Genomic DNA, 14,728 nt, shown 5'->3' on the forward strand with positions numbered 1-14,728 from the left:
CTCTCATGCCAGTCTATCTCGACTTTAAAAAACTGTCAGCCATCCTACTGCTTCCAACATCGGTAGTTACACAAAAGCAGAAGGGCAATGCAATTTCAGGATGCTTACCCTAGGAATTAGTTTTATCCCCACCAGTATCACTGAATATTTAAGCAGATCAGTGATTTTCAAGTGATAAGAACAGTGACATACAAAGACCTTTTTTAACAGCCATACAGATTAGAGGCTGACTTTGAAAAAAAAAGCACAGCTCTACAAATCCATTGAAGAAAGAAAGAGCTACTACCTTCTACCTCTGCTACCTTCTCCAAACAACAGAAGATGTTACGATAACCATTTCTTTCCTTAGAGCTTAAACATGATGCCTAATAAAACTTCAAGCATCCAGATCTGAATAAGGAATGTTATCTTCAAAAACTCCAGTCATCTTTTACTCCTTTAACAGTTACTAGCAGTACTTGTACTACTAGAGAAACATACCCTGTTTACAACCAAGAATCCTAGAGCACAACCAGTAAATACACCACCTAAAAGTAACCACAGTGAAGCCAGGGAATTTTGTTTGAAATGCACACACACACGCGCACACACACACACACACAGACACACATCGTTTCTCTCTTGGGTTTACTTTAAAGCAGACTGCATAAAGCGACCCAAGACCATGCAAACACTTGCATTCATAGCTCTAGAGGGTCATTCCAAGGCTCCCAAGGCCTTTCCACTAGAAGTGGGCATTCTGTGGGCTGTACCTCCTTGATCCGCTTCACAAGTGCATTCTGATCAAAGGCAACTGCTTCTGCACACTGGTGAAGATGGTCTTGGTACCGGAGACACAGCTGTAGCACTTGGTGGGGGTCCAGCTTTTCCAGTTTGGTGTTGGTCGGAGAGGTCTGCCCACTGAGGAGTCCTAGAAGGCAAGGGAAGGAATGGAGTTAATCTGGCTGTTCATATAACCAGATCAATTGCAAGCAGAGAGGTAGCACAACATGTCCAGAAGAAAAGCCTTAAAAGGAGGAATAAAAAGCTAATTCAGGCTTGGAGACTACTGAATGGACTTTAACAACATAATGGTCCAGTGAAGGCTAAAAGCGGGAAGTGCACGGATAGATTTATGGATGTTAGATTTATGGATGTTAGATTTATGGATGTTTAGGATTCATAGCAGCGCTAAGAATAGTTTGCCATACAGCTTATCCCTCCTTTACAGAGTTTAAACACAGAATCTAAACACAGAACCATAATGCACAACAGCTTAGTTTCCAGTGATAGGCTGCATAAAGCAAGTCCTGCTTCTTCTCCGTCACAAGCAATTCTGAACTCTGACAAATGAGCCCCCTCCTCATTTATATATGCCAGAAGGGGAAGGAGTGGAGTTCTGTAATCCCCTAAGGGCATGTGACTCGAAATACTTCCACTAGAATCTCACTGTCAGAAACAGATTTCTAAAAAAATCATAAAAAATTCACTAATCCCCCAAAACAAAGCTGAGTGAAAAATGACCCACCTAAGTTAAATTAAAAACGGGGGTGAGATGTCAGTGTTTTGCCTACCTTGCCTTTTTCAAAGCTTCAGAACCCTTTACATGTTGTAAGATTTTTCTTTATGATCCCAAAGACTAGCCCACACGTACATATATTTATAATTATTTATATAAAATTATATATATAAATATATAAATATATATATATTTATTTAAGATCCTTACCTACTCACATGACTCTAAGTTTCACAAAAAGCTCACCAAAAACGTATGAGACTTAATACTAGATCACTGTTAATATCCAGAGGAGCAAAAGGCAAAACCGTCCAGAGAAATTTCTCCTGCCCATTTTTTGCTGCTTGCATAGTGCAACTTGAGAACCCTTGCTGAGCTCAAGCACATGTGTCATACTGTCAGTTTTCTCCACAGCTTCTGGAAAACTTCTGGAAAAAGTGATACTAAATTCTAAGGCCGTCTTTTTTGTTATTTCCTTTATTTATTTTCTTTTCATTTTCCTCTAGCATTAGCACAACTTCTCTCTAGTTGGGACACCATCTGTGACAAACAGCACACACACGCAATCTGCTTTTTCCAAAACATCTGTCAGGCTATGTAAACTGAATTCAGCAACTGCATGCATGTGCCCTCTGGGGCTCTCTCTTTACTGACAGGAAAAGACATTAAAACAGCAAATGTAAGCAAGTATCATACTAAGCAATTAAAAGTAGTAATAAATGCAAGTTATTTGGATTGGAAAAGTTCTTCTAAGAACGTACCTCACTGGGAAATTGAAAGTATTTTGGATGGCCCCCATGCCTATCGCAAGCTACAAACAAATTGTGACATCAAGTTCCTGCCAAAACACTCACAAACAAGACAGAAACCAAGACTAAGTTCGAAGTATCTTATGAATTTGAGAAAGTTAAACCTCTTCAAAAACTTTTCCAGACAGAAATGAAAACAAAACTAGGAATGCAAACTCATCAGATATGATGAAATAGGTTTACTTTGCATCAACACTCAATGTTTTATTCTCTCAGGATGCTCTCAATTACCCTTTACATGAAACCCATCCTTTCCTTATCTTCGGTGAAAAAAAAAAAAAAAAGATAGATAATTTTGTTTTGCTGACTTGTCATCCACTACAATTGTACTGGCTGTATCAACAGGTCAGGAGAGGAGATAGACAGTTAACCATTTGGTCTCAAAAACCTGTATTAGCTAAATTTTTTTAATGTTCTAGAAAGAATTACCTCAAACAAAATCTTAGGTGCAGCAATATCAATTGCAAATCTTCTAAGAAAATTTTCAGCTGAAGTGCAAAACTTTAATGAGAGCAAACACATTGAAGGAAATAAAACTTTTTTTAAAAAAAAATGTATATATTACATTTATATGTTTTAGCGTTCCTTCAGTTTGTTAATTCTGATCTTCTGTAAATTTATCTTGTCAGGATAAATGTTCAAATAATATTGTCAACTTTTAATATGTTGAATGTTCACACAGGAATGAAGAGTTCACTGTACACCCGAGGCTGTTACCCTGTTCCTGCACTGATCAAAATACATGATGCTATCAGACAACTAATTTGCTTTTATTGCTAATCTCTCACCAACTTCAAGAGGAGGAAGAGAAGTAGGTTCTCTTTGATAGATTTAATTAAAATGAAGTGCGTATTTTGGGTAACCTAAGAATTATAAGAGCTTTGAAACATAACAGGGCAAGGACTGTAAAACGAGCTATAAAGGACTATGTTACTCAAACTTATATTATGTACTTACAACCTTGGACAAGTTGCAAAACACTAAAAGTAAAATTAATAAGCTATAAGGAGCCTCTGATTCACTAACCAACCAGAAAAACGTGAACTCAAGTGAACGGAGACATTAACTATTCAGCTGGACTATCTTTGTAAGAAGGCAGAAGTTCAAATATAATCCAGTATAAAGGTTTGAAGTTGTAATAAAAACCAAACAGCATACATTGTTTAAAGATAAAGGATAGCATTATTTTGGTTGATGCAGTATGGAGAAGCCAAAGCAATTAGCTTCTCTCGGGATCTGTGGCTCATGCTGCCCATGCCAATGATAACTCTGAATTTCAACTTGTAGGAAAAGAAAAACTGAAGTGAACAGAAGCATGAAAAAAGCCATGCAGTCTTCTACCTGGCAGAAATTCCCCTCATCAGAAATCGATCCTCTATTTTTTGTTGTTCACAGTGACTACATACTGCCCACAGCATAAATATTAATATTTTATTAATTCATTGTATTTTATTTCTTAGCAAGTCAGTAGCTTTGCTCCAAAAGAGCAGATGGCTCTCTGGCCCTCTGACCCTCCGCCCCATGGAGTCCAGATCTCTTCCCTGTCTCTTCTTCCCAAGAGCAGACAGCAGGCAGTGAGCCCCAAAGGCTTTCATGCAATATCTGCTCCACAGGCTCTGCCCTCAGGAGATCGCAGCATGCTTCTCTACACCCTTGAAAAACTTAAGATCTGCAGGAAAACACGCGAACCAAGAGCGACACATGGAAAAAGGGCAGGAGGTTAAAAAGGGTGTTGCTTATATCCTTTGTTCGTATACAACAGAAAGCTGAGGAGACCAGCTAAAAGCCTTCAGCAACTCAGCATTGAGGTTTAGTTTCTAGAGCAGATAGCCAGCGCTGTGAACTTCCAGGTATTATTTAATAACTCGCTTCTTGAAAATCACTATTTCCTTCTCAAAGCTTTGTCCTCTTTAAACTCTTCACCAAACAGGCCCATCCTATGGGATGGAAGCAGGACTAGTCGACATGAGGTTTTCAAAAGGATATGAGATCATATCTGTTGCAACAAAGCATTTATTAGGTCAGTCTTTCTAGTGCCAAAAGGTGGAGAGACACAGAGGTCCCTGTGTGGTTCAGGCACACTCCAGACACAGCCAGTGCTCGAACCTGCTCATCAGCAGAGTAACTAAGAGCTGAGCTGCTGCTGCTTCACCGAGGAAAGGGTGTTCCTGTGATTTCATCGGTGTGATTATTCCTTTTCTTCCCCTGCCCCCTTCAAGAGCACATTTCTACTCTTACAGGGGAAGAAAACAGAATCTAAAGTCTTATTAAATTGAATAGTTGTTTCCCAAGCTGTTGGTTCTCTTCCAAAGAGAGAAGAACACCCAGCATGGCTTTTATACTGAATGAACTATAGAGAAGAGAATGCTTAGCACTTGAGAGACGCCAACTTCCCCCGTGTGATAAGGGAAGGCAGCATGGAGGATGTCACAGCTTGGGGAAAACAAAAACAGGGACATGGGAGATGGACTACTGCTGAGCTTTAGTGTACGGACCAAAATGCTTTTGCAACTGCCAATCATACACATTCTTAGCTATCAAATTACACTGTAAAACAAGTAAGACGACAGAGCACATTACGTGCCTGCCATGATGAAGAGAAGTCAGGATCTGCTGCTTGCTCTGGATACACCCAATGAATAAACAGCGTACCCATTACGGTGATAATAAGCAATGGGACAGACAAAGATTCACATTTCAGCTCCTAAATGGTGCTTTAGGGAGAAAAAGAAAAGCACACCAAGTATGTCGTGCATAGAAAAATATCATATATCACTACAAGGCTGGCTGACCCATGGACTTGACAAATCTGTTATTGTTTCCATATTCCTTGGCAAAGCAGAGGCATGTTAAAACCATTTTCCTCCTACTTAGTCATCTCCTTGTTGGTTCCAGGTCAATGTACACTTCCAACAAATTACATCCTACTGAGCAGAAGACAGCTGTTAGTTTAAAAAGCATTTTTATGACTAGAAAAGTTTCTGAGAAAATGCTTTACATGGTTTATTGACTCTACATACATACAGAGCCCAGTTACCAACCATAGTCTTTTTCTGCTGCTTTTAGGGACAATCCTAACAACTGGAGTGCATTCCAACTTCAAACATATTCTTACTCCTTTTTGACTTATGTAGTACCTTTTCAAGCAGTAATGGCAGACATCACAGAAAGAAAATAAAAGGTCCAATGTTGTTAATTTACTTATTACAGGCAACAAAGCACAGGACACTGTGGTCTTGTTAACCTATTTAGAGGCCAGAAGGGTTATGGTCATTCAAGTAATAACCCTTCTGTGGAATAGAAGAGAGGACTTCCATGGTAACCACTTGTTTAATAAGACCAGAAGTTTACCTTGACCAGAATAGTGCTCCCAACATTTGACAACAGTGGACATTTAGAAAAGAATATCTTCATCTCTGCTTCATCCTCTAGCACAATCTTCCTACCTCCAAGTTATTACAAATTTCAGAGAAAAAATACCGTGGTCTGTGAAGCTCTGACACTTAAATTTCTGTGCAACAGCAGCAATCTAGAGTGGGGTGTACTTTTTTCCATGGCGTTTCCCAGCTTAAGAACCCACAGTTAAGTCTCCTCTCCTACAGAAGACTTAATTTCTCTGATTATTTCTCTAATACCCTCAAAGAACCCTACACCCTGAGGCCTGACTTCCCTCTTTTAAAGCCAAGTCCATTCTTCAATGCACGGTGTTTAGAAGTCTAAAAATCCAGTTGCTTCTGTAATTGCTGCCCTTTTGCTGGACTGACTTTTCAACAACACCCTTTTTAAGGGCTTGCATTTCAGCGTATTGCACGTCATCACCTTTTCTCCTATGAGCAAGGTTAAATGAAGCAACAGATTACACACTGCCATTAGCAATAGCTTGTTAACTTTACAGAGGTGCTTGCAGTTCTGGTGCCTCTTTCTAAAGATTTATTACTGTGTACATTACCATTTTTTGTAAAACCTCTGCTGTGAATACTTCTCAATCAGCCTTGTAAAGAATTACGTACTTTTGTAATGAACGCTGATGCAACTAATTGATTTTGCTTTTCTCAAATTCTTCTCTGACAATCCCACAGACTCTTCAGCAAGCTTCTGAAGAATCTAAGAAGCTTTCATAAGCATAATATGCTTAAAAGCATGTCATAAGCTGTTCTTAAGGAATTGCTCTTCTGGTATTTTAATGATTTCTTACTTAAACTGCTAGAGTTTGTGAACTTCTGCTCACCTATCAAAGGTTTCCTTTTGCCTTTATTTTTAAATATTTTTTTGCCTACAGCTCTTTTCACACTCCTTCAACAAGGCAACCCCTCCCCCCTTCAAAATCACCTTTGCTGCCTGCAACTTACTTCTTTTCAGCTGCTCCTAATTCTTCCTCCTTGCCACCCTCTTTTCTTAATGAAACTCTTCATAAATTTAACCCAAGACAGTAAAACTTTCTCAGCTCTTCCATTCCTCACTGAATTTGAGTAGGCTCTGGTTACTACCAATAAAATAGCACTGGGTCATTTCACACACCCTTTTTAAAAGACAGCATTAGTTTTAGCTTAAAAAGTGGTGTTTTTCAGGTCTGCAGAAATTTTCCAGTGTTCCAAGATTATTTAAAAATGATCAGATCAACAAGTACTTGTAATGCTCTTGGGTAAAGCTACCCAGTCTGGCTAGTCTCATGAATAAAGTCTGCCCTCAGTAGCCACTGTTTAACTATTACAATGTCATACAGTTGCCTTCCTCATTGCTATTTGCATGCAGAGGCTGTTCTGTGAGCACCTTTAGGTATCCTAGAGTACAAAAAAAAAAAAAAAAAAGATCCACACAAGAAACAGATGAGATCCCTGAAGACTGAACATTCTTTCTTGACCATTACTGCTTGCACATGTTTGGAGGCAGCAACTTGCCATTAGCTGAGATAGAGTGCTCATTTCCTCATGCAAGAGGACTTTAATATGACATACGGAAAAGAAATAATTGCATTATGTGCAGCAGAATAAAAGGCATTGAAATACATCCAAACATACAAAGTAATCAGATTTATATGGCTCTTATTGACCAAATGCTTTGAATTATAATTGTGTACTTCCTCCAGTCATTCTTGAAGACTAACAAAAGACTACATTTTCAACAAAGCTTTTTTTTTTTTCTGATACTTCTGTTAAGATACATCAAAATTTATACACTCGGATATGGAAAGCCAGGCTGCCCTTAAGAAAAAGCCATACACCATAGAATTAGTAGAGGTCAAGCATGACGAAAGGAAATTTCCAAAAATATAAACAAAATCACAGTCACCGAGAAAACTTTAACCTCAAATGTAGATGACCACACAATCCTTTTTACAAATCAGTTTATTTTCTAAAATCACACTGATAAAACACCTTGTAATAAAATATCTATTTATTGAAAGACAAAATCTGGCTTTGTTGCCTGTGTATTTTCATTTCCTTTGAACTTTAGCAGGGAAACACAATGACTGTAGGCAAACTGAATAGTTATTATGTAAGCAAGGAACATATTTGTGTTGTGGCAAGGAATGTTGGCTGTAACAACAATTTTTCCTCTATTTTGGAGCTCATACCATGTGATCTGTTACTTCTGCATGGGTGACAGATGGGCTGAAGACTCTTGTCACATCATTTAACAGGCAACTTTTCTGACCAGAGTCCAAATACTCTTGCAGTATGAATATTGTGCATCAGTTTCCTAACACCACAAGCTATTGCTTGTAAGATAATACTCATTGAGACATAAAAATCACCACTTCTTTTATTCCTCCATCATTTACCTTTAAAAATAAAAATTAAGAAGATCAAAGACATTTAGGTTTCTTTAAAAGTGTTTTAAAGAACAAAAAAATGCAACCTCTTATGGTTTTCTACCTATTAGAAGCACAGATCTTACATTAGGAGAAATTGTGATTGAGGTTTTATGTTATTACTGTTAAATGCACTAGAAGACAATCTGTTTATATTTCTGTTTTACTTTTGAGCCTCATTTTTATTAAGGCTTAGATCCGACAAAAATTTCTGTACACCATTAAAACTTTCTCCTATCAAATAGGGATGGTTATACATAATCACGAAGGCACTCAATTTTTTGCACCACTTAAGCTTGCAACATCTCTAAAGCAATGACTTCCGCTCCATAATTTGTATGATCTGGAAAGCAGTTAGTGCAATGGAGCCTGATCATGACTGGGAATTTGAAGACTGCTACAAAACACAAACGTTTCAGTGATGCAAAAGATTTCTATATTAAAATTCCTGTTTGAAAAGAGGAAAAACACAAACAAATCAGAAATACTTCCTCACTTGGCCTGTTAGAAACCTGTATGCCCCAAAGGGGAAAGCAGCGTACAGCCTGTGTGCACTAAAATTTCTGTCTGCAGTTATTTAGATATCCATCTTTGTAAGTATGTGATTGCCACACAATAAGCCTTGGAAAAGTTGCTATAAGTTACCAGAAAATCGGTAGCATGTCTACTGATACCCTTGTTTTGAAGCTTCAGGTAGGGAAAAAGCTACACAATGTACTCTGAAGAAGAGCACACAGCTGCACTATATCAAGTAAAAGCAGCCAAGATACAGATTTTTTATTTTTATATTTTAAAGCTTCTGGATCACAGAAGTAATATATAAGAGAGTGTTTTTGACTAAGCATTTGCAATATTGTATGGTCCACTTCCTGCCACAGACCCAAAAGGATAATTATAAGCAAAAGATTGGGAAAAGATGGGATAATTCACAGGAAAGTGAGAGATAGTGGTTCTGTGTCATGCAATAAACTGTACTCACTCTGGAGCAACTCTTTTTTTTTTTTTTTTTTTTTTTGCAAACACATCAAGACAGACTTAAGACCTACCATCATTTGATTATGTAAGCACATGATATCGGCAGGCTACAACCGGCCTCCTTATCCCAAACACTATACACGTACAAAGGGCAGAAGACTAACGTCATTTTACAAAATGAGGAATTGAGGCACTGAGAGATTAAGTGATTTATCTGAAACCATATGGAAGCTGCTGTCCCCCAGCCTGATGACTTCACCACCAGAACATCCCTCCCCTTCTCTCACTCTCAGATAACAAATTCCAGCAGCGCAGGAAGCAGTAGAGCCAGTTTTCCTGTGGAACTGTCAGTATGAAACACATTTGTGCAGTGTGGTGGTTTTACTCAGGTGGGCGGCCGAGCTCCACCACAACCACTCTCTCACTCCCCCTCCTCAAAGAGGAACAGGGAGAAAATATGATGAAAAGGGCTAAGGGTTGAGATAAGGACAGGGAGATTGCACAGTAATTATTGTCACGGGCAAAACAGACTCAGCATAGGAAGACAGTAAGATTTATTGCCTATTACTAACAAGCTAGAGAAGTGAGAAACAAAGGAAAGAAACCAAAAGCACCTTCCCCCCCATCCACCCTCTTCCACCTCCTCCCCCGAGCAGTGCAGGGCAACGGGAGAATGGGGGTTATGGTCAGTCTATAGTGCTTCTTCTCTGCAGCTTCTTCTTGGTCACTCTCGTCCCCTGTGCTGTGGGGTCCCTCCCACGGGATGCAGTCCTTGCTGAACTGATCTGGTGTGGGCTTCCCACAGGCAGCAGCTCTTCAAGAACTGCTCCAGATATGGGTCCGTACCACGGGGTCCGTCCCTCAGGAGCACACTGCTCCAACCTGGGTCCCCCACGGGCAGCAGCTCCTGCCAGGTCACCTGCTCCTGCGTGGACTCCTCTCCACGGGCTGCAGGTCCGGCCCGGAATCTGCTCTGGCAGGGGCCTTCCACAGGCCGCAGTCTCCGTCAGTGCAGGCCCACCTGCTCCACCGTGGTCTCCTCCACGGGCTGCAGCGTGGAACCCTGCTCCACCGTGGTACTCCATGGGCTGCAGGGGGACATCCTGCTCCACCATGGTCCTCACCACAGGCCGCAGGGGACTTCTGCTCCGGCGCCTGGAGCACCTCTCCCCCTCCTTCTTCACTGACCTTGCCGCGTGCAAGGCTGTTCCTCACTCCTCTCACTCTCCCAGCTGCTGTGTGGCACAGCGTTTTTTTTTTCCCTGTCTTAAATATGCTCTCACAGAGGCGCAAAACAACATCACTTATTGGCTCGGCTCTGGTCAGCAGTGGGGCCCTTACCAAACATGGAGCAGCTTCTAGATCCTTCTCACAGAAGCCACCCCTATGGCCCCCTGCTACCAAAACCTTGCCACATAAACCCACTACATGCAGTCTCTCCCACACAGATTCTCAGATATCTAATAAAGGTTCATGATAGAACCAGAGCCAAATTAATGTATTCTTCTCTCCTGACCCCCACATACACCCTCCACTAAAGAGAAGGTCCAGCTCCCTTCTTCCTCACCTCACATGCCTCACACGCACCACAAGCAAGCAATGATGTGCAGTTACTGCACAGAAAACAATTCACTTTGCTAAAACAGCAGAGAACTAACCCAGTCGGTTGGTTTTTTTTTCCTTTCTCTAGGGTTGCAGAGGGATTCAGCTTACCAGGAAATCAAAAACTACAGCTAGTATCTGAAGAGGCAGAAGAGAGAAAAGCAAAGGATAGAGGGAAACCTCTCTGTCTGAGCAACAGCAAGCTGCTACTTCAATTTTTTCTGCATGCAAAACCTTTGAAGAATCTCAACTTCACCTGTCCACCTGTCTTCCTTAAAATAACAGGACCTTAACTCTTAACTCTTTCATAACTCTCTCCACTGCAAAATTTGGTTGACATTTGCTAGCAGATACTAAGTTTTCTATAGTGTAGATGGAAGAGAAGAGAGTAAGCAGGAGCAAATACACTCAATTTCTCATAAATAAATATGAACAAATAAACAACAACAAAAAAAAGAAAATTAATAGTCATCCAACTGATTCTACTGTCAGTAATAAGATAGTTTGTTGCGGCTAACCTTTATTTTATATTAGGTAAAAGAGTATGGATTTTTATCCACACATACTAACAAGAAAAATAAAAATAAAAGAACACAGTGTGGAGTGATCTGTAGAGGAAAGGAGACATCTGAAGTCACCTGTAAGCACAAGGGCACCCACGTGAAGCTGGGTCACGTTTGCTATTCCACAGTAACCAGCCTGTGTACACACACAAACCCCAAGTAAATTCACTGCGGGCCAAGTACACCGTGCTGCTTTTACCAAGATGCAAAAGTACACACACAGTCAATTCCTACACTGTAGCTTAAGAGCTGCAAGTCTGAGTTCACAACCTGGTTTTCTCCACGGTAACTTATTCACATGCGTTGTGCCTGAGACCACGTTACAGGAAAAACTACTTGAAGCAAAATGACCACCCACTTCAGGTTTATACAATCAGATTACAACATGTCAACAAATGAGATATGGTTCTTCAATGAGTAATTTATTTTATTATATTAACCGATACTACTGTCTGTTGCCTTTCTCCAAACTTCTGGGCACCTTCTTCAGTTCAAATGTCAATTTGAAACTATCACGACTGCAACTTATTGCCAAAACATGGCATAGAGCATGGCCTGTTCATCAGCCTTTGTCTTGCAGAGGGGCAGCGAGTCCAAGACTCCAGTTCTGTTTTCCAGAGATGAAGAAAGCTGTTTTAAAAGGTGGTAGAGAAATCTTCAGAGACTGAAAGAGATCCTTTTAAATAAGTAATAGGATCTGCTGATAAAAGCTTTCATTCATGATTTATATCTGCAAGCAAAACATAGCACTGACTGTGGTATAACCACCATTTATACACATGAAACGCACAGTTTCTATTTGGTATGTAGTAGTACTTTTAACATCCGTCCTATCTTTTGTGTACTATCACAACAAACACCATACCCTCAACTACAATTGCAGCCCAAAATCTTAAGGCTTGAGTCATGGCACATTGCCAAGTAAAAATAATGTCATGGCCAAGAGTTATGAACGTGTCGTAACGTAACCTTTGTCCGTTTTTCCAAGAGCTCTATCTGAAATACACACTAAAGAAGAACTACCCAAAATATACTGTTGAGAGTTTCTGACCACAGGTACTAGGAACAGTAATTTCTGTCTATTATGTGCATTCAGAAAAACATACCAAAGAGTGATTTGTAAATGCTGATGAGTTGGCATTTTTCACTTTATCTTCTTTTCTCACGTGACCCAATTAATCACTCATCCATTTTGCTGACAACATGGGCTGCCATTTCATAGAATGGCTCAGGTTGGAAGGGACCTTAAAGATCATCTAACTCCAACCCCTCTGCCACAGGTAGGGATGCCACCCACTAGATCAGATTGGCCAAGGCCCCATCCAGCCTGGCCTCAAACACCCCCAGGGACGGGGCATCCACAACGTACTGGTTTTATTTTGGTTGATATTTACTTCTTAAACTAGATAGCCCATTTTTTCCTATGTGCCGTGGTAACACAATCTGGAAGTTTTTATTGTGTATTTTTAAGACGACTGACTTGGGCACCATATAAAGATGTTCTCTGAAGGTTTTACCAGCATACCTTCCAACTGGCTGCATTATTCGGGAGCAGCAGAGTCTAGTTGGGACTGGTGAAACTTCTTAAATGATACAACCCAAGCATACATAACTCATACAGCATGCACTTCACAGAAGTTAAGTAATTACTCCTCACTTTTTCTTGAAACTATCTTAACTGGACTCTTGTATTTAGGATAAGTGGTTATCTGCTAGTAAGGCCATCTGAGTAAGAGGTGAGGTTCTACCCACTGCATTCGTCTTGGTGAGTACAAAGCGAGCAAGCATCACTTTGGGAACCTGGATGTCCTCAGCAGATCAAACTTCTTAGTCTGGCAACTCCACTACCGAAATGGAACAAAATTATTCAGGGAGAGCTGTTTCCTATTAAATGATCATATCATCTGACATTTTTTCTGTGCACGCCTGCTGCTGAAATCTGAACCATTGCTTTCCTCGCTATTCTCTCTCCCACCTGTATTTAAATATTCAGGTTCCTGTCTTCCCAATTCATGTTAACCACATTCAAGTGTTTTTCTTTCTCAGCCTGTTTTTATTTTTCTCCCTCATCCACCAGAATTTTTTTCAGAAGTAACTGAAGGGATAGTATGGATGCCATTTTTCCCAGCAGTATTAGTATCTAAACAAGTAGCACTGTTCCCAGCATTGTATTGCAACATAAGGGTATTTTCCAAGACCAGAAGGAATCATGGAGCTGAAACTGGCATGAAATTATAACAGCTAAAGTGAGGACACTGAAGTTACTCAGAGGTTGAACTGGGGAGGGAAGGAGGAGACAACAGGCAATGTTTACTTCTGACAGGGTGTTTAAAAAACTAACCACCCAGCTTTGTGTGACTTATTAGGGCACCTAAAACATTCAGCAGTTACACTGAAATAAGTGGCCTGCTGTGCTCTATATTACTTGCATGTTATCATCTACTGTCAAATACCGTCAAGTGGCAAAGTGCCTTGAAGAAAGACAAAGCACAATAAGGAATCCCTAGCATGAAGTGTTTTAAAATCCCAACAGAAAAAAAAAAATCATGAAAATTGTACCACCTCTGCAGTAGACAGTTTACACTTTGGTAAATGAACTCCCTAGTAAAACATCACAAAACAGCATTGCCTTACTATCAAAATAAGCTGCTACTTAAGAAAGCGTTGAATATCAACGACGACACCTCTTAAGGATAGGTTTGCACAAGTAACCCGTAGGTAATGGTAATCTAGGAGGGCCACTTCCATCAGTTACGCATGCAGCACATAACGGCATGCGGTTAGCAAGCCTGGGAGCTCCTTGAACCCTGGCTCCCCACACTCTGAGACAATGACTTGAATCCCAGCATGGCCATAAACCTGGGGAGACACATCTCAGAGCCAGTGCCAACAACTTCCACGTTCCAGCTCTGCCAAGCGCCTATGTCACTCCCTCTGCGGTTAAATATACCCAAAATATAACAATTCATTTCTCCCTTCACTTAACCCTAGCCTCGAACAGTGCAGCTGTGAAAACATACCACCCCACACATTTTTTTGTTTAATTATTATTACTTCTAATACACAGTCTGCTGATGTGCTCACGCACAGCACAAAATCTGCTTCCTAAATCTATAATGGAAAGTATCAGTCATTGCATAGCAAAACTTCCCTTCCTCATCATAGTACTTCTCAATAGATATGCACACAGTGCCAGAATAAGACCAGTCAAAGTAATGGGTACATGGGGACATCTACCAAAACCTTTTGCTCGTAGCACTAGAAAATATGCACAATAGCCAAATAAAACCAAAGACACTAAACAGTTAGTCAATTGTTGAGCATTTTTATCTGGTAGAGCTTTAAAAAACAACAACAACAACACACAAACAGAAACCAAACCAGGCTTCTGACTTGGTTTACTATAAGTGAAATTTAAGAGCACTTCAATTAACACATCTCCACTAGGTACTCTGCTTGTGCACAGAGC

General features: G+C 40.2%; 1 protein-coding gene across 1 annotated transcript in view; it reads right to left on the reverse strand.

Annotated features, from left to right (window-relative positions):
* The window catches only part of BORCS5 (BLOC-1 related complex subunit 5), a 73,170-nt gene that overhangs the window by 19,522 nt on the left and 38,920 nt on the right, over window positions 1-14,728 (reverse strand). The window contains exon 3 of the mRNA XM_035308800.1: window positions 753-910. Coding sequence (XP_035164691.1) covers window positions 753-910 — 158 coding nt within the window. The remainder of the gene's footprint in view (window positions 1-752; window positions 911-14,728) is intronic.

This window comes from Oxyura jamaicensis, chromosome 1, assembly GCF_011077185.1.
Source record: "Oxyura jamaicensis isolate SHBP4307 breed ruddy duck chromosome 1, BPBGC_Ojam_1.0, whole genome shotgun sequence".
Lineage (NCBI taxonomy): Eukaryota > Metazoa > Chordata > Aves > Anseriformes > Anatidae > Oxyura > Oxyura jamaicensis.